Source organism: Oculina patagonica, chromosome 8 (assembly GCF_052425735.1).
Source record: "Oculina patagonica isolate OP01 chromosome 8, crgOcupat, whole genome shotgun sequence".
NCBI lineage: Eukaryota > Metazoa > Cnidaria > Anthozoa > Scleractinia > Oculinidae > Oculina > Oculina patagonica.
Window position 1 is genome coordinate 28,203,015 of NC_135765.1, and position 18,429 is coordinate 28,221,443.

General features: G+C 39.0%; 3 protein-coding genes across 3 annotated transcripts; 2 read left to right on the forward strand and 1 right to left on the reverse strand.

Annotated features, from left to right (window-relative positions):
- The first annotated feature begins 68 nt into the window (after window positions 1-68).
- Window positions 69-3,171, forward strand: LOC144663493 (alpha-1,3-mannosyl-glycoprotein 4-beta-N-acetylglucosaminyltransferase C-like). The gene is made up of 4 exons (XM_078524464.1): window positions 69-233; window positions 360-477; window positions 1,456-1,569; window positions 2,216-3,171. Exons 1-4 carry the CDS (start codon window positions 108-110, stop codon window positions 2,914-2,916), a joined length of 1,059 nt encoding a protein of 352 aa, XP_078380590.1. The 5' UTR covers window positions 69-107; the 3' UTR covers window positions 2,917-3,171.
- Window positions 3,172-3,556: 385 nt separating this feature from the next.
- Window positions 3,557-6,992, reverse strand: LOC144663518 (uncharacterized). The gene is made up of 2 exons (XM_078524487.1): window positions 6,629-6,992; window positions 3,557-4,985 (listed from the first exon to the last, which is right to left on the reverse strand). The coding sequence occupies exons 1-2, from the start codon at window positions 6,750-6,752 to the stop codon at window positions 3,952-3,954; spliced, it is 1,158 nt and encodes a 385-aa protein (XP_078380613.1). The 5' UTR covers window positions 6,753-6,992; the 3' UTR covers window positions 3,557-3,951.
- Window positions 6,993-9,355: 2,363 nt separating this feature from the next.
- Window positions 9,356-17,856, forward strand: LOC144662007 (uncharacterized). The gene is made up of 6 exons (XM_078522739.1): window positions 9,356-10,007; window positions 10,583-10,651; window positions 12,081-12,552; window positions 13,191-13,393; window positions 14,245-14,421; window positions 15,083-17,856. Exons 1-6 carry the CDS (start codon window positions 9,938-9,940, stop codon window positions 15,385-15,387), a joined length of 1,296 nt encoding a protein of 431 aa, XP_078378865.1. The 5' UTR covers window positions 9,356-9,937; the 3' UTR covers window positions 15,388-17,856.
- Window positions 17,857-18,429: the final 573 nt, after the last annotated feature.

An 18,429-nucleotide genomic window follows, 5' to 3' on the forward strand; every position in this document is an offset into this window, starting at 1 on the left:
GAACATTTTATAATCTGTCTTTGTTTCAAAGAGCGATTCAATTCGATTAACTCCGTGGGTCACATGGAAACACAGATAAATTAAATGTGTGGAGGACTAAGCGACAAATGAAACCTTTAATTTGCAGCAAATGGTGTACTACGTTCCTCATACTTGGTATTTTCATAACTAGGTTTTTTGATAAAACGACGAAAGAAAGCTACAATTGCAAGAAAATGAGATGGATTGTAAAGGTAGGTACGAAATGCTTGTAAAAAGCATAATACGGTAATTCTTTCAATGTGCATTTTTTATTTGCGCGCGCTTTTTCCAAGTCAAATTCATGTTTTTCACTGAAACGGGTTTTTTTTTCCTTTCAGTTAAAGTTGTGTCTCACTGATTCAAGAGGAAAGAATTCACCTATAAAGAATGTTTTATTAATTGTAACTGCAGTATTGATGCTTCATTTAAACTGGAGACTCCAGAATCTTAGCCAAAGTGAGTATTTAAGCTTGTAAGCACGACCAAGGCAACAGTCAGAGCACCTACGTTTGTTATTGCAAAAGATTTGGTTTCGCGTTTTCTGAGCTCTGTGATTGGTTAGAAAATGCTCGTGGAAACTGGCCTAACCAATCAGGTCAAACATGTCACTTTTGTCAGCCAATCCGGTGCAAAACCAAAACCAGTCGTGAATTGGGTTGGCGACCTTTCCCGCGCTTTGCACTCGTTGCAAGGTTTCACTACGCTTTTTGATTGGTTCGCTGCGGTTTTTGAGCTTACAGTCATTGGTGTATAAAAAAAACATTTCATCGCAAAAAACGCTTTTGAGTAACCAATCAGAAAGTAGAAGAACCCAGTCGTGATCAGCCTAATTTACGGCACTTTTCCCCGCTTTTGAGGTAATAACCCGGGGGTAGGTACTCCCATGAATTTTGGAAAGGGGTGTGCCGCGAAGACACTTAAACCCTGACCCTATTTAAGAATAAAAAATGCGAAAATTAATACCCTTTTTAAGGCCCAAAACCGAAAAATGACACCCTATTCAAGGAGAGGAGAAGCGCTCCGCGACGACCCAACTAACGGTCAACCGCGCACAGCAAAACACAAATCTTTATAACTTTACTAATACTTGAACGGTTAGTTCAGTTTTAAGATCCCTTTTTATTTTCGTTTAGCTGGGCGTTTATTTTAGCTGATAAAATTTAGGTACCCTATCTAAGGATCACACCGGGAACACAATGCCAAAAGGAGCAAAAACAATACCCTATTAAGTGCCGAGATCCTCAAAAACCATACTCTATCCCGCGGCACATACCTATAAAGCCCATGTATGGGAGTGCCCAACCCCGGGGGTAATAATAGCAATTTGTTTTGTTTACTAGAGATACGTCTGGTAACAATTATTGTTCACATTACTGACTTATTTCTCGTTTCTAAGCACGTCTTTTACCATAATTTTCACTCTGACTTTTTAAGGTATGAACTGCGAAACAAGCTGTAACCGAGATGACTTTGTGTCATGTTCACAGAATGGAGAAATCATCACAAAATCGAGCGTCAGAGAAATAGGAAACCCACTTACGAGAAAAGGTAACAAATTTAAACTCTCTGGTTACAGAATTACAAAGTTCCGTTAAGGTCGCGCGGGACCCCTGCTATCTTGTAAAGCTTTAATTCACTACATTTTGAACATCAATTCCTCTAAAGTTTAACAAGGATAATTTTTCGAGAGGGGGATGATGGAATTACATCATGATTGTCCTTTTACTGAGAAATGACCGTTGTCTGTGATGTTACAAGCCCTTAAAAGTTTAACTGCAGATAATGCGATTTTGTGTCTTTTTGTTTTGTGTCTTTTTGAGTTTTCAGCTAGAACAGCGCACCGAATTAAATGATTATATAGCTTAGTGGTAAATCATAACCAACAACAGTCTTTGTAACATAACCTCTCTCACTCGGCGGACGCAGGGACCGCGGAGCATTTTTCCAATTGGCGGGAGAAAGGGGGGTGACTAGTGACTTGAAGTGGGGGGCTTAAGAGACTCTTCTCTTAGAAAGTCCTTATTTTTTCGGAAATAATGGGGGGCTAAGCCCTCTCAGCCCCCCTCCGGCTCCGCGGTCCCTGGGGACGATGTCATGTCCTTTCGTCTTTTAGCATTCGATTATTATTGAGCGCAGATCGTCTAGTAATCGTTGGTTGCATTATACTTTTTAATTACCACCTTTTTCATTTCAGTTTTTCTGACCATTGGAATTCCCACTGTTCAGCGAACGTTCAAAAACAAGACAAAGAGTTATTTGACGTCGACTATAAACTCACTAATAAGCAACGGCACCTCAAAAGAAGAGCTAAAAAATATTTTAATCGTTGTCTTTCTTGCCGACACAGAAAAATCTGCTCGGACAAATGTCAAGCAAGAACTACGCTCAAACTTTGCTAAATACTTGGAGATGAATCTAATTCACGTAATTTCGGCACCATCTTCCTTCTACCCTCGTCTAAAAGGACTTCCATCGACCCTTAATGACGGCCCGGAACGAATGTACTGGCGGTCCAAACAGAGCATGGATTATGTATTTATGTTTTATTATAGTCAAGGTTTAGCGGAGTATTACCTACATCTTGAAGATGATGTCGCAGTTGAGCCGAATACTGTGAGTCAAATACGACAATTTATCGACCTCAGACGCGACAAAAAATGGGATGTGTTGGCCTTCTCGAGTTGGGGGTTTATAGGAAAGCTTTTTCGCGACAGAGACTTGCGATTTTTTGGCCGGTTTATTGAGAAGTTTTATAATGAAATGCCATGCGATTGGTTGTTATATCTTTATCTTCAGTCAAGAGGTGGAAAGAGTATATTGGACGATAAAAACAGTACTTATACAAAAGAACTGTTTCACCATGTTGGTCACCAGTCTTCCTCCCTTGGAACATGAAATGGTCACCAGCGTCCTACCTTGCAGTAAACTAGTCACCAGTCTTTTTTTCCTTAAAACACAAACTTCTTATTTTAGTACTTATCAGTCTTCCTCTTATAATTACTTCCTTATTTCTCATTCCTCATTTGGTAGTTTGCAGAATTTTATTAGTAAGGAAAACTATTTTTTTTGAAGATTGGTAACTTCTTCTTTATCTGCTTAACATAAGCCCAGCTTTGTTCAAAAAAGTGGTATAATAAATAAAATGGAACACAAAAATGTTATGTTATAAAACATTGAAATAAAAAATGTATGGATAGCCGAGACAATTTATGTTCAATCTAATCTAATAAAGCCCTTACGTTCCACGGAGGCAGTCTATCGATCAAAGGTCTTTACCTTGAAAGTGCCTGCAGTTTTTTCAAGGCACAAATTGAAAACAATTAAAATGTTTAATTAACTATTTTTTGTCTTATTCTGTTCAACACAGCGTTAACTTAGTGTTTAAACTAAGGGTAACAGTCAGGATGTACATCTTTAAAAATATTGTCGTTCGTTCCGCTTTGTTTTTTTTTTACCTCCTTGCTATCTTCTGTTATCATTACCTTTTTGGTGATTTTCTACCTTAGAAAACTACTATTTTGAGGTTTTACTTCAATTTGTAGGTAAACTTTTTACAACAGGAAAACTGTCCTTTAAAATACCTGACAGAGTTTCTTTTCAGTTAAACTGTCGCTTTTGGTGTCGTCTATAGAATTTTTTGGTTGTTTCGGAGCTGCCGTTTCGAATGTGAATGGCGAATAAAAAATTTGTGGCAAGAGCACTCGTTGAAATCTGTGACGTTAACTTGTGGAATACGTTATCTGGAACATCTTGTTGCTTAGCAACACATGATCAAGAATCGACGACGATCGCAGCTTAGCCAACTTTGGCGGGAAACTTGGCCGCACATCAAGTGTCTTTCCTGCATTCCTTGCGTGACCAAACTTCCCAAGCCACAACACAAGCCAAATATGGTAATTTGCTCACGTGACACTAGCTTAGCTTGATGTGCTATGACAGACCTTCTGCACAGTCAATATGATTTAGCCATTTTAACAAAACGTCAACAACGCCGCTTGTCTTTGAGTTTACAGTGTAATTTCGTGTTAGAACAATAGGTCTAATGTAACTAGTGTTGGGCGAAAAATGGCGCCAAAATAAGCTATCGTCTTTTTGTGCTCGCTCCTCTCCGTAAAGCGAGCCAACATCCACTCCTGTCAATTGCACGGATTTCTCGGACAAATCCAGCATTTTTATTATCGTTGGAACCGCTATCTCCATATAAACCTGGTGCTTTTGAAACACGGCGGACAGTTTTTCAAACGCAACTGCATGTTCGGAAGGAATATAGAATACATTCGAGAATCCCCGATAACACATATTCAAACCACGTCCGTTCCATAGCAAAGCATTCAAAGAATTTTCCACATCCCACGAGCTTTCGTGTTGCCCCTTGCTATCGATTATTGCACGCTTGTAAGCGTCATTCAAGTAAATAAGCTCTTTATAAGCCTCCTCGCAGGCCTTGAGCCCCCATGGCGTGTACCACCAGATCCAGGACTCGCGCGGCTGCTGAAACATGACCTGCTTACCAAGCTGTTCTGAGCTCTCCCATATCCGGGACCTATTAAAAATTGCAATGTTCCAAAAATTTAAAAACAGATCATTTCTAATAAATAGGTAACCCGTAAATTGAGGCTGTGTCCTCATTGCTGTGCTCAAGCACTCGTAAGCGGTGACTCCACGAAGCATGGAGACCACAATGATTTTATATTCACTTTCCTTAGACGGTTTCGCAGGCCCGCAATAAACGATGTTTGGAAAGCGGTTTCTGTAGAGCTGCTCCAAATAAGGAATAGAGTCATAGAGAAATTCGACGAAAGCAATAACCAATAAAATATTGTCAAATTTGTCTTGTTTACAAGCTCTTTCGCTGTAGTTTCCTCTGCGAATATAATTATTCTGCAGTTCGCGTTTTTGTTCAAGTAAATTGTTGACCTCGTCGACTATTTCAAATCCTGGGTGAATGTAGAAGGACAAATAACCTGTTGGGAATAAAATATTTTTATTAAGGCCTGGTCAAAATGAACTGAGGCACAAAAAGTGACGCGTACAGACTTGCGTTAGGTGGCCAAACGGTAAAAAAACTTACGTCCAGTTAGGAACTGGAAAGCATGTCTTAAGGCCTGACCAATCGGAGGCTGTGTTTTTGGACGGGCGTTTTTTTTTTTTACAAGTACTCGCAAGTATTCGCAAGTTGTCTCATTGGCTCCCTGCTCATAAGTTTATTCAGAAGTACACGCAAGAAGGCTGAAAAAAAACCGTTTAGCCCGCACTGCAATTGACGTTGTTTGGGGCGGAAAAAATTATAGACAAATGTATGGAAAAATTAAAAACGTAACTGAACGCTCTCTAGCCCAGCTACATCCTTCAAACTCGGCAAGTAAAAACTTTTGCCTAGTGTTGTTGTTTCTTCTATTTTGTGATGAAGAAGGGGTGGGAAAAATTGGAAATCTTAACTTTACAATTCATATGTTGTCCAGAATTCAATTTTTGTAAAAGATATTTGCCGTCGGATTCCCATACAAACACTGAAACTTTTCTACCCGCCTTTGCCTTTTTTCTTTTTTACTCGTCAAGATGGCGTCGAAAACACGTGATAGGGCCTATTCATTACTTGAAATAAACAAGCGAGACTTGTGTTGACTTGCGTTGGGTGGCCAAAGGGTGGAAAACTTGCGTCCTCCTGCGTTTAAGTTTGATTCTGAGGAGTCGCTAGGAGACACAATTTAGTGGAAAACACGCTGTCCGCAAAAGAGATTGCGTTTGCTATGTACAGGAACGTTCAAAATGAGGCTAAAATACATCACTTTTTTATATTTCAGTCTATGTTGTTTTCCATATGAGACGTGGGAAAATATATATCAAAGGTGGTGGTTTTCTTCAGTTGATTCTTTGATTTTCTTTTTTTGGCGTTTTTTGGTCTCTTCTTTATTCAGCCAAGAATGTTTGCCCAATATTTTGGCGTTTTTGTGGCTTAGAACCTATTTCGTGACTGTTTGTTGTTTATGTTGAATTATTCCAAACGATGTCACCCCATTATCAAAACTATACCATCAATCTAGTATTCCGTGAGAATCAAAATCCTGGTTTGGCAATGCCAAGTTCCCGCTACTAGTTTAGTTCCCATGTAGCCAAGAAATGAGCAGCAATAAATATGGCTTTTCTGTACAACGTACAACAAAAAACTTTGAAATAATAAATACGCCAGAAAATGCAGGCTAAAACAATGCAATGGGTGTTTTATACTCTGTCAGGTCGAAAAGTATTTTGTAAACAACATCCACGCAAATATTCGCCACCCAGGCTGCAATACAAATATTCACTAGCTATCTGAACGCATGTCGTATACAGCCGTACAATGAAAATTATCTTCTCGAAGCATCTTGCCTCTCCTAGCGCCAAACTTATATTAATGATAATTCCCTTTGCGCCTTTTTTTAATAGTGTAGATAGTTTTTTTAAACGCTTCAATGAATGATCAACGAGCGATCATCTCGACGCAAGGCGCACATCAAAATATATCCCCTAGGTGATCACCCATCGTAAACAATTCCTGCAAGAACTGCTTGCCTAGACGTTTGAAAGCGAATTATCTAAAGTTTAAGAAAGGAACTGCACTCCTTACCTCTCGTCATAATAAACACAACAGAACATAAAGATAATGTTATCAAACCAAGGAAGCACAAGCGAAGACAGAACCTATGCGAAGCCATATGCACCTCAACGTGGCCTGCTTCCTCGGACAACATTAGTTCCAAAATTCCTTATACCTCTGCGCAAAGGATTAAAAAGTTTTCTGCTCCTCATATGTCGTTTAAAGCCAGATTTTTTTTCTTTTGTACGCGAAGCAACGTTGTGAACACGCTGGGTCCAGAGCGCATGCGCAGATAATTTGTTCGACAGGTACCAGTCGGTTGTGATTGTCTCGCGTGAGGAATAAACAAGGCTAATATCAATTTTTACATGGAATTTAAACGGAAATACTTTCATTTAGTTTACATGCGTTAAATAAAAGTGTTTAAGCCAGTTTCTCTGAAAAATTTTTCTTTAATTCAAAACTTCACAGCGGATTAAACTACGGTAACAGCAAAAAACAATAAAACAACTGAAAGAAAAAATGTGTCCTCGGAGATTGATGTGGGGTCTAAGTCAAATCCAAGAGTGCCCTCACCGGGAATTTGATTTTTTTAAAAGATTTGTTTAAACTTCCCACTTTGTTGACAGTTTACACGGTCAAATGCCCAACCGAGGGTTAAATTCCCCACCCTTTTCGGATTTTATAGGAAAAAGGATAAACGCTCTTTCTACCTTTCTACGTAATCATCTACGCTTAAATTGTTTATCTTTAATGGCTAAAGGATACCCTGACAAAAACAGAGTCGGAATCGCGGAATAAAATGCGAGCAATGAACCACACACTCTTTTAGCTCGAGACCGCTGACTAACGCTTTTTCGATGGTCAAATGGCCGGCCTGGCGGGCGTAGTTTTGCGCCATATTCCACACTTTACCAGGCTAACCTCAGATCAAATGCCCCCGGGGGGATGGGCGATCTTGAATTTGGGTGATACAGAAATTGCGAATTCTTTTCCAAAATCTTGATTCTTTTGAGGTTTGACCCGTTAGGGCTGGATTTTTTTGCAGAATTGGCTCTTTAGCTGCTAAACAAAGGGAAAAGTGGATTTATTCATCCATGCTATTACGGTTCTTAATCAGTTAGATTTCATCATGGATTATTTAAATGTAAACTGACAAATCGTTCAAAACATTCACGTTAATTGAATTGAACACTTTACACGGTTCGCTGATCAAATCACACGGTCATCTAACCTAAAAGAAAACAAACAATTTTATGATCTAAAACACTAAACAATTTACAGCAGACTTCCGAAGTTAAGATTGGAGAATTTTTCTGTAGACTTACAAATATCAACGAATATTTTACGGATACCTAAGGCTTAAAGTGTAGGGTCATATTCATGGAAAAAATAAATTTTTCTTTTGGTTTTGCCCTTTTTTACACACATTTAAAAACAGTTTTATTTTGGTTAATGTTATAACATCTTGACATTTCCTTAGAGCAATAATTGAAAACACGAAGTGACATTGATCATCTATCTACAGGTTTTTAGCAAAATTTTCTATTTTGATTGACGAGAAAATATCTACTTTTATAGCGATACAGTATTCGACTGACCAGAAAACTGAAACAAGAGTTTGTTTTTGGTAGCAATGATGCGAGTTCAGTTCTAATAAGCAACCTGTAAAAAAACCTGTCTGGTAAGATTAGACTCGTTACGAAGTTCACCAAATATGAAGAGATAAACAAGAGACTTTTCGTTTCGTCAGAAATCTGAAGTTAAAATTTCTTTAAAGCTTTACTGGAAATAACGCAAAGCAGCGCGGTGTTTTTAATTATCTCTAGCTAGCTTAATTCCTGACGTATGTTCGACAATGATTAAGTTTTGTGTTAAAAGCTTTTATTGCTTGTTAACCCTTGACTTTTTGATTGTCAAAAGTTGTCGAAATTCTTTATTGAAGGGTCAAGGTCAATGGTGTTCGTCAAATGAAACTGAAATGGACTACATTTGGTCAAAAAACATTTTGTCGATTTTTCCTGTTTGAATTCAAAGACACTAACTAAATTATCTTGCTAAATGGCGATCAGTTACGACGAACTTTGAATGATCTGAATTTTCAACAAAAATATCGAGACATGCACCTGTTACGAATTCAAAATCTTAAAACAAGATTTATTGAAGTAAAACGTTTGATTCGAAACTTTATGTTCGTATTTCACGAGCTAACGAAAGTATTTGGTTCGCGTTCTGTCAATGAAAGTGCAACATTTAAGATGATAATAAAAATTTTGTGTCATATTTTACCGTTTCTGAGTTATTCCTGAAAGACGCACTATAAACAAAAGTCTAAGTAGCCCCAATTGCCCCAGAATAACGGGCCTAGCGCGGTTTGGCGCGCTAAAACTGATGTGAACCTCGTCTAATCGAGAACTTCAAGACAACAAACGACATACTTAGTAACAAGAACGATTTTTCGACCCCACTTCCATGCGTTTAGTAGCCGTACTTGACCTAAGCTTTCTCGCTAGTGTTGTTCAATTTATTCTGATCTTATCGCAGTGAACACACTACTGCTTATTGTTGACACGCGGCGCTGTCGGCCACCTGCGAGCTAAACACTGGTTTGCCGCTAAGAACCGTGTCAACAACGAAAACGGGTCAAGCGCGGGATTTTTAAGAACCGGCGAAAGACAAGTATAATACAAGGGGGCACAGAGCTCTGCGCGCGCGCCGAAACTCGCGTCTTCGACGACCAAATTAACCCCAACTCCTTAAAATAAACGTTGCTGGCTAAAAAGGGGAAATTTTGAGGGATTCACGCGATATTGAAGTCGGAAAGTAAGCTAATCTGGGTGCATGACGCTAACCATAAGACATTCAATTTTATTACCTAACCGTATGCCTTACTGTGACGTAATTGTTGACTTATTCAATCTGCCCGGTTGGACGGACGGAAAATTCTCCAAACAGCTAGCGGGATAACATCAACAACATCTTCTCACTGTCAAAACTCGCCCAGGGTTTGGAGAAATCTTCCAAGACAGCAACGCAGTGGTTCAAATTTGAATTTCCGCTCGCTTCGCCGTAGATTTTCCCTCTGCAAATAGCGCACGGTTTTCTGGTTTATTTTGAAACGCGGGGACCGCGCTTGCGCATGCTCAGACTGCAGTATTAGTAACGCGTTCGGGTGATGGAGTAGTGTGTGGGCTTGTAAGAGGGACGCTAATGGAGGAGAAGCTTGTCTGCTGATAACGTCATCTGAGGCAAGGAAGGAGGGATTCCTCCTTTAGTTGCCTTGTAGCTAGATGAGCAGAGGGCTTGGCGTGGAAGAGAACTCGATTACGCCGCAGTGATATGCCAAAATCTTTCCTTGTGAAAAATACCTCTCGCAATAAGAGGAAACTAGAGGAGGAACGATATGAGGGTAGGTACCTGTGGTTGATTCTTATACACCGGACCCTGCGAAACTTATAATGGCCAAAGGTCAGCGCGCAGTCAAAGCTTAAGGAAACTTAAACTTAACTTTTATTTAACCTAAATCTGTGCTATCGCATATTTAAATGCAAGTTTGTAGATTTTATTTAAGTTTTTATTTGAATTTTTTTTCTCTAATTTCTGTTTTGGTGTATGTCCGCGGTTCGCTGGGTCAGCGCGACCCGCGAGGTTAGGGAATTAGGAAGTCTGTCAAAAAGTTAAATCGAACATTTATTTCTCGACATTTTTATTATTGCCTAGTTAAAATACAATACAATACAATACAATAGTCGTTTAATGTGTCAAGTTAATTCATTCTAGATTTTGAATTTGAAACGCAAATCTTTCTATGAGATTTACCGACCGCTGATTACTTCAGTAAGCGAGTATGCAAAAGTAGTGAAATCACAAGCAAACATCAATAATTCAACTTCAGGCTAGTTTTTCAAGCTCATTTACTAAGCTTTCTCTTCGCCTTTTTTCTTCCAACAAGACAGTGTAAAATGCTTTTTAATTGTCTAGCAGATAATGAAGAGTTCTCAGACGTTATCGAGGAAGGAGCGACAGAGAGGAGCCCAGGATTAAACCCCACCGGTATGTGTTGATAAAGTTTGTTGACATGGTCACCCGTTGAGTCCTGGACTTCAATATGGCGATTAGAAACGAACTTCACGCTCCGAAAAACATGTTTAATCCCAGCTTTAGCTTTAATTTCCCAAATACGAATTCTCTAATTGAATTGTGAGGCTGTAGTGAAGTCCACAGTCTAACACTTCACTGAAAAGAATTCAAAATAATTGGAGCTTCTGCTTGACAAGAAACCGCATTGTAAGGGAGTGTTAACGAACATAGTCTAGACCCCAACTTTGATTCCTAAGAAGTGAACTATAATTTTAATATGGACTTCAAAGTATATATTTTCTAAAACCAGAAGGTTTTGATTTTAACAGTGCACAGCAGTTAGAAAATTTTCTGTTATCGAATAACGTAATCGGGATTACACTATCAAGAGGATTAACGTGAAGCAAGTTGTTCTGGTGTAAGTTACCATGGATATGAACAGCCGGTCAAGTGTGACCGCACACGGCAAAATTGACCTTTAGCACCGATAATAATTAAAGTGGATTTCGTTAATACTTTTCGCCTTTTGATAAATATAATCGTCGGGTATTTTTGCTGAGTGAATTACCGCTAACAAGAGTGTTTCTTATTGCCTTATCTTGGCTTAATTTCTTTGACAGTCGCGCGTAGAATTTTGAACCAAACGGCACTTCAAAGTTCTTATCAGGACTTTGAAATGTTTGTAACTTCTGATTTATTGGAAGAAGATGGAAAATTTCTCATAGCGCAAAGTAAAATTGTGTTTTTCGAAGTAAAATTTCTTCTCATCACGTCATCACACGTGAAGACACTCTAAAAGCAAAACTTGAGGTAAGATAACACTAGCGTATGGTGTCATACTGCTAACTTTAACAAACAACCAAGCACTTGTTAGCGGTTTTCTATTTAAAAAGTTCAGTTCCCTGAGAGTCAAACAAGAACGCTTCTCTACGAAACATACTCAACCTTTTCTTGTCAAAATCTTTGTTGTAAACAAGCTAGTTTGTAGTTGTGTACTTGAACCCGGTTTCAGTTTTAAATTGGCAAGGGTCTTAGTTTACAGGTCGTTTTTCCGGAACACCAGATTCAGGAACCACTGAAGTTTACAGCTCATATCTTGCAAGAAGTACCTGTTGGGATTAGTTTGTACATCATTGCGAACTTCTGAAACGTTTAACTTTAGACGTTTTAAGAACATTTCAGTGTTTCCACATTTCGAGTTACTTTTCGAGGCAGAAACGTTTCCCAATTGCAAATTCCTGTCGTACTGAAACATATCGTATTTATTTGTTTGAGCCTTTATTGACATCTCTGATGTTAGCAGATTGATCATGGAAAGGAAAACATGTAAGAGCTCAAGGCTTATGTTTTTTTATTATAAACTTTTGAAGATTTTCTGTTTTAAAACGTTATTTCTTTTCAGGCGATGTGGCGATTCAGTGTAACCTGGAAACCAGCGCAAACTCTCACGCGCCCCGCGTCAGTAATGGCGGGAACCAACCGGCTGTTTTTCCCGCGCTTGACACACGCGGACTGCACACGCTTGCCGAACTGTGCCTGCGGCGAGCGGACTACGAGTTTTGTGTACAGAACGTCAAGGTAGAGCACAGGAATACCAATAAGAGTGAATTGCATGAAACCGAGCTTAACAAAAATAACACTTTCAAAGAGCCTCGTAAAGTCCACGAATCAAAGTTTAAGCGGAGTGTTAGTGACAATTTTGGAAGTTCAAGGAGAGAACAAGTCAAAGTTGAGGAGAAAGAAAGCGCAGAGGAAAAGTGCGATGATCTAAAGGAAAGAAAAAAGCAAGCGGCGAAACGCTCGATTAATGTCGTGCATGAAAAAAGTTCAACAAGACTTCACAAACTCGAAGAAGAACTGGAAAAGATGTTGCAGTAAGTTTTTTTAAGTATATTTAAGTACTTTGTTATATGGTTTGCAAATAACTTTCATGGGGAGTTCATAGGGAGCAGGGATAGCGCAGTGGTGAGAGCGCTCGCTTCCCACCAATGTGGCTCGGGTTCGATTCCCGGAGACCCGGCGTGATATGTGGGTTAAGTTTGTTGTTGGTTCTCGTCCTTGCTCCGAGGGTTTTTCTCCGGGTCCCCCGGGTTTTCCTCCCTCCACAAAAACCAACACTTCTTAATTCCAATTCGATCGGGAATCCGAGGGCCACAGGTTTGTCAGTCGAAAGACTGGTATGTGCAACCCTCGTAAAACAAAGTTGATTTTTATTTTATATTCATTGAAAACTATAAACTTGTATTCGGATACATGTTGCCGCGTCATTTTTACCCGTTAATGTAAAATGAACGAAATTGTAGTGAAGTTAAATCCACTCGATTCTTGTGAAGTTTTTTATTGAAACGTCATTTTTTCTAGGCGTATTATACGTTTTTCTTCAACAAAAATACGGCAATCAAGGCTATATTCCAATTTGCTTCTGCATAAGGTATTATTATTATTGTCATATAAGGCTCCGAGTCCCAGTCTCTTCCTATCAAAACGAAATCTATGACGTGATTGTTTTCAGGGGCAAAGAAGAAATAATCGGTAGAGAAATCAGAGAGTTCATGGAAAACAACAAGGCTTTGGAAAAAGAGCTGATTGAGGAGACAGGGGTGTCTGAAACAGAGATCACGAAATATCTACAAGAAAGTGTCCATTTGAAGGAAGACAAACGAACGAAACTGTTTCGGTGGTACCTTGAGAAAAAGCTCAGTAGAGTGGAGTCAGGTACGCAACTCTCCCAATCTCGATATATCAATTCTCCTACCTGATCCCCATACATTTCTTTAAATGTTAGTTCTGAGAATTTCATGTTCCATCAAGACATTGATTGTTTTCTTTACTCTCGTCACCTGTCTCCTTTACTTTCTATTGATATTGTTAGAAGAATTTCGATATTAATCAGATAAGCCAATTTTTGCTTTCCAGCTAGCAGATTTTGTAAGCACGTACAATTCTTTGAACCTACCATGTTTTTTTTTATTGTTAGTTGATCAAAGACTCTCAGTTGGTCTTTGTTCCTGCATCGCCTTCCGTAAAACAATCGGAGCACACACTCACACATGGATAAGCACACATACTTCTCGTATCGTATATTGCTCGTATTTTCTTCCAGTTTTACAATGAGAATAAAGAGACTCTATAGGCACTCCATCGAAAATCTGTCTAAACCAACGCTTGCTATCCCGGATGAAGCCTTCATGTAACCCGCAATTCACTCTTTTGTTCTTGCGCACAAAACAAATTCGATTGATGACATCATCAAGTACGTATAGCTGATATAGCTAGCCACCATTACTGGTGACCTCTAAAGTTGTTCAAATTTCAGTGTACCTTCACTTTTAGAACGCCATATTTCTCTCAGATCCATTCTCATTTAGTTCTCTTGAAAGCGAGCGCAAGTTTGCCGTACGCTGAACAATATTCAATATACGCTCAGTTTTCGAACTTCGGGCGATGGAGTGACCACCATCAATCATATACCGATAACAAGCATTAACAGTTATTTCAGTTGTTTCATTATTGCGACTGTAGAAACAGGTTTTAAACTGATAAAGTTTGCTTTTCTTAATTCTAAGATGACGAGAGCTACACATGTTACAAATGCGGAAAGATCTTTGCATACGAGAGCTACCTGGAACGCCATGTGAAGTACGTGTGTCCAGATAAGACTGGACGTACCTGGAAATGTTCTTACTGCAGTAAAGCGTTCCAGTACCCTTGCTACCTAAGGAGGCACATGAGATCACACACAGGTAAAACAACCCGCAAAGAACAGTGACTAAAAAATGCATTACTCACTCTGTTTTTCCTCATGGTAACAACATCTCTTATGCACTCTGTTTTTCATTATGGTAACATGATGAATGAATGATGAATGATATAGGTTATTATATAGCGCATTTACAAAGCCCAATGCGCTTCACAATTAGAGTTATGGGATGGGACTGGACATCAGCATATCAGGCGTCTTTGGCAGCCGCTATCCGTCCATGTGTATGATCTCACCCCACCCCCAACCCAGAGATACATGTGAAAGAACAGACCACAACATCGGGAACATCGTGCCCTAATCTTTACGATTAGTGTGTGGGTCCTTTAACATCCCCTGCCAATCATAACACTGAAGATGTAGGAGACAGGGCCTACGATTTATCGTCCTTATCCGAGAAGACTAGAACGTCTAACCATTTGCAGATGTCATTATACCAAAGGCAGCACGTTCTCCTCAGTTATTTTAAGACCCTGAGTGTTGGTCCGCTCTGGAAGTCGAACCTGAGACCTCCCGCACGACAGTCCGGCGCTCTACCAACTGAGCTAACCGGTCGGCACTCTTTTTTCATTATGATAACATGATCACTTAGTCACATGATTACGAAATCACCTGTACTAAATTGTCCCCCTTATTATCTACAGGCGAGAGTCCTTACAAGTGTACGCAATGTTCGCGGGCGTTCGTGCGTTCCACAGACCTTCAAAGACATTTACGCAACCACACAGGAGAGAAACCGTATAAATGTCAGGAGTGCTCCAGGGCCTTTGCACGCTCTACGGACCTGAAGCGACATATGCGTACGCATACAGGAGAGAAGCCCTACAAATGTTGGCAGTGCTCTAAAGCGTTCTCGCAGTCTGGCAGTTTACAGACTCACTTGCATACACATTATAAAGAGTCTTTGCAGATGAAGGGAGTTATACCGGATAAGACAAAAAGGACTTGAAATTGGCAAGAAATGTCGGGATGGAAATACCCAGCACGAGAGATAAGGGCGTCAAGATTTGGTGAGAGAAATACGCAGCAATTTTCCGCTTTTGAAAGGTGTTGGCAAGGATAAGTGCACTTGCACTGATGTTGTTGAATTTGGCATAAAAGTATCAGTCTTTGGAAAAAAAAGAAAGAATTTCATGATTAATCTACTTGGGGGAGATATGCTTGGTTTGTTTGTGAACAGGTGCGAGCATCATACGCTTCTTTGCTTGAAGTGTGAATTATGTTGAAAATGAACAATTCTCTGTATCAGAAAGACAAATATTATGATTTGGTTTGAGTCGTCTTTAAATGGACGTATTTGCTGCTAAAAGCACGTTGTATCGGTTTGTGTCAAATCAAGGAAAATCTTCAAGCGTGGCAAAATTTCATGATTGCTTTAAAATGCTGCATGGGGGTTGCAATGACTGCATGAGATTGCAATGGCTGCATGAGGTTGCAATTAGTAAGAAGACTGCAGTTTGTTCCTATATGAAAGGTAGCTTACTGTGCGACTGTTGTAGAGGAGGACATTTAGACAACAATAACAACCAATCACACAACAGAAAAAAAAAACATGAATTAGAACTTACGGGATATACTGGAATGCTATTGTATTTTGTACTCACAAACTGATTAGTTCATATCACCATCTTTTTTGCAATTGTGATTGGCTATTGGTTCTCCAGGTGTCCTTGTTTACAGTAATCGCACATGAATAGTTATGACTGAGAAGCAATGCTTGGTTGTAAAGTAAGCATTTATGCAAAATTAGGTTAAAAGGAATTGGTTTTTCTGAAGGGAACATCACTCACGGGTGATTTCTCTGTTTGTTTGCTTTTTTATCTTGCTTTTTTACGCGTTACACTGCCAAAGATGGAGCCTCAAATATGTATAAAATTTAAGTTAAAAATGTATATTTTCAAGATTTTGCTAGGGTACAATACTTAGTTTTGTGTATATTTTTGCTTGGGAAAACTGTTTTTATTTTCTTTGCTTTACTTTTGAAGAAAATAACAAATTTACTTGTATAGCTATCAGAAAAGCTTTCTACAAAAATATAAGGTGGCGCTGCTACAGAACAACAACAAGGACTTCGCATATTTCACGTGAAATAGTTATTAATTTTACGACATGCAACCACAATATGATTCCCAAAATTGAGAAAAGCTAATCATTAGCTCATCTGCAGAGTTTCAGAACAGTTGATTGGCTGTTGATAAAGTGAGAATACTTTTAAATCGCTACATTTAAAATAGCTTCCATGTTAGGGTGGGAAAGGCAGATTGTGTCGACAATATGTCAGTGTTTCAACACAGCCATTACAGCAAGGAGCCCAAAAGTTTGGCCACTTCAATTTATTCACATCCTTTCGTGCAGATTTAATTCAAACCCGGAGAAGACAACTGCTTCTGATTGGTCAATAACTGCACGAAAGAATGTGAGCTAATGAAAAGTGGCCACACTTTTGGGCTCCTTGCTGTAAAAAAGTCCTTGATTCTGTAAGTAACATCTTTGAAAGCAAAATATTTGGCTAATGGTTGTATTGTCCAGTTCAAGTTATGCAAATTGACCACAGAACTACAAATGGCTTTCTACGGTTCTCGTCAAAATTCTTTGGGCAAATTGGTGATTTTTTCAATCAGTAACAACGGACAGTCTTATTTAAAACTACTATAGTTTTTCGTTTGCAGATCACATGAACGGCTTTAGCTCTGTTTTTCAAGTGTCCCAAAGACTTTTGTTGAATATTGTTCGAAATCTCATGGTTATTTCTGTTGATTTTTTTTACCTTCGTGTATATAGGTCGAAGAAATACTACATGTTTCCGTTTCTTATCTTGATTCAGCAATCTAGTTTATTTTATTATACAGTAGTTATAATATAATTGGGTGTATATAGTACAGGGTAATTCTATTAAATCTATTAACTTATTGTAGGCTGATTTCAATAGTATACAATTTTGCATTTCCATGAAAACAAAAAAAGGCAGTACTAGAGAGTTCTTATTGAACCTTTAAATTTGGTATTTCTTTCTCTGACAAAGCCAAATAATTGTTTACGTTCAGTATTGAGCGTTGGTACATTAATAAAATTTGGCCACTTAAACTGTTCCATTTTTCCAATAAATACAGATTCTAAACGTAAACAAAGATTGTTTCTCGTTTGTTTGACAAATATTCCCTCAGTCAAACTCTTACTATATTAAAAAAATATTCCATTAAAGGAAGACCTGTTTTGCATGATCATATTTCTGTCGACTCTTTATTGTCCAAATTTTTGTTATTGTTAATTATTATAATGATATCTAGTATAATTATCGCATATTTAGCATGCCCAATAAGCACAGGGTTTTAATTAAGAGCATGGCATACAAATATTTATTCTTAAAACGAGCTGGTCTCATTTTCACTCAGTTAATAAAACAAGAATTTGAGAACGACTGTGACCTGTGACTGTTGTATAAAGGTAACGTCCTTTCCAAACGAAGGGATCCGGCGCCGGAGGGGGGGGGGGACGGTGCTTCTCTTTTGTTTCTGTAGCATGCAGAGACAAGGAATATTGCTACTCCCCCCTGGATGAGATTCTAGTTCATCGTAGAGTTACCGTAGAATTCCGGTTATAAGTCCTAGGCTTATACAACTTCGTAAGGGTTTTTTGGGTGGCCTTATAAGCGGAGGGGCTTATATTTGGGAGGGCTTATAAAAACCTGTCGTTTTAGCGGAAGGAAAAAAAAAACGTTTCTGTTTTTGGAACGAGCCTCGGGAGTGTTGATCGAAATACGTTTTTAAGTTAAAAACGCAAAAAAGCAACATTTAGCCCTGTTCAGTACTGTCATCCGGTAGAGGGGGGCTTATATCCGGGTGGGGCTTATAACCGGATGTATTTTTTTGTTTCCAGGTTGATGGGCCTATAACCGGGGAACCGGGGGGGCTTCTCTTCTGTTTCTGTGCATAAGCGGGAGGGGGCTTATAACCGGAATTTTACGGTACTCCCAAGCATTATGTCAGGTTGT

Excerpts from the sequence above, each read along its gene's own strand:
- LOC144663493 (XM_078524464.1), top strand. The coding sequence starts at position 108 with ATGAAACCTTTAATTTGCAGCAAATGGTGTACTACGTTCCTCATACTT. Across the intron at positions 234-359 it reads AAATGAGATGGATTGTAAAG|TTAAAGTTGTGTCTCACTGA; the intron begins GTAGGTACGAAA and ends TTTTCCTTTCAG. Across the intron at positions 478-1,455 it reads ACTCCAGAATCTTAGCCAAA|GTATGAACTGCGAAACAAGC; the intron begins GTGAGTATTTAA and ends TGACTTTTTAAG.
- LOC144663518 (XM_078524487.1), bottom strand. The coding sequence starts at position 6,752 with ATGTTGTCCGAGGAAGCAGGCCACGTTGAGGTGCATATGGCTTCGCAT. Across the intron at positions 4,986-6,628 it reads TGTGTTTATTATGACGAGAG|GTTATTTGTCCTTCTACATT; the intron begins GTAAGGAGTGCA and ends TATTCCCAACAG.
- LOC144662007 (XM_078522739.1), top strand. The coding sequence starts at position 9,938 with ATGCCAAAATCTTTCCTTGTGAAAAATACCTCTCGCAATAAGAGGAAA. Across the intron at positions 12,553-13,190 it reads GAACTGGAAAAGATGTTGCA|GGGCAAAGAAGAAATAATCG; the intron begins GTAAGTTTTTTT and ends GATTGTTTTCAG. Across the intron at positions 13,394-14,244 it reads GCTCAGTAGAGTGGAGTCAG|ATGACGAGAGCTACACATGT; the intron begins GTACGCAACTCT and ends CTTAATTCTAAG.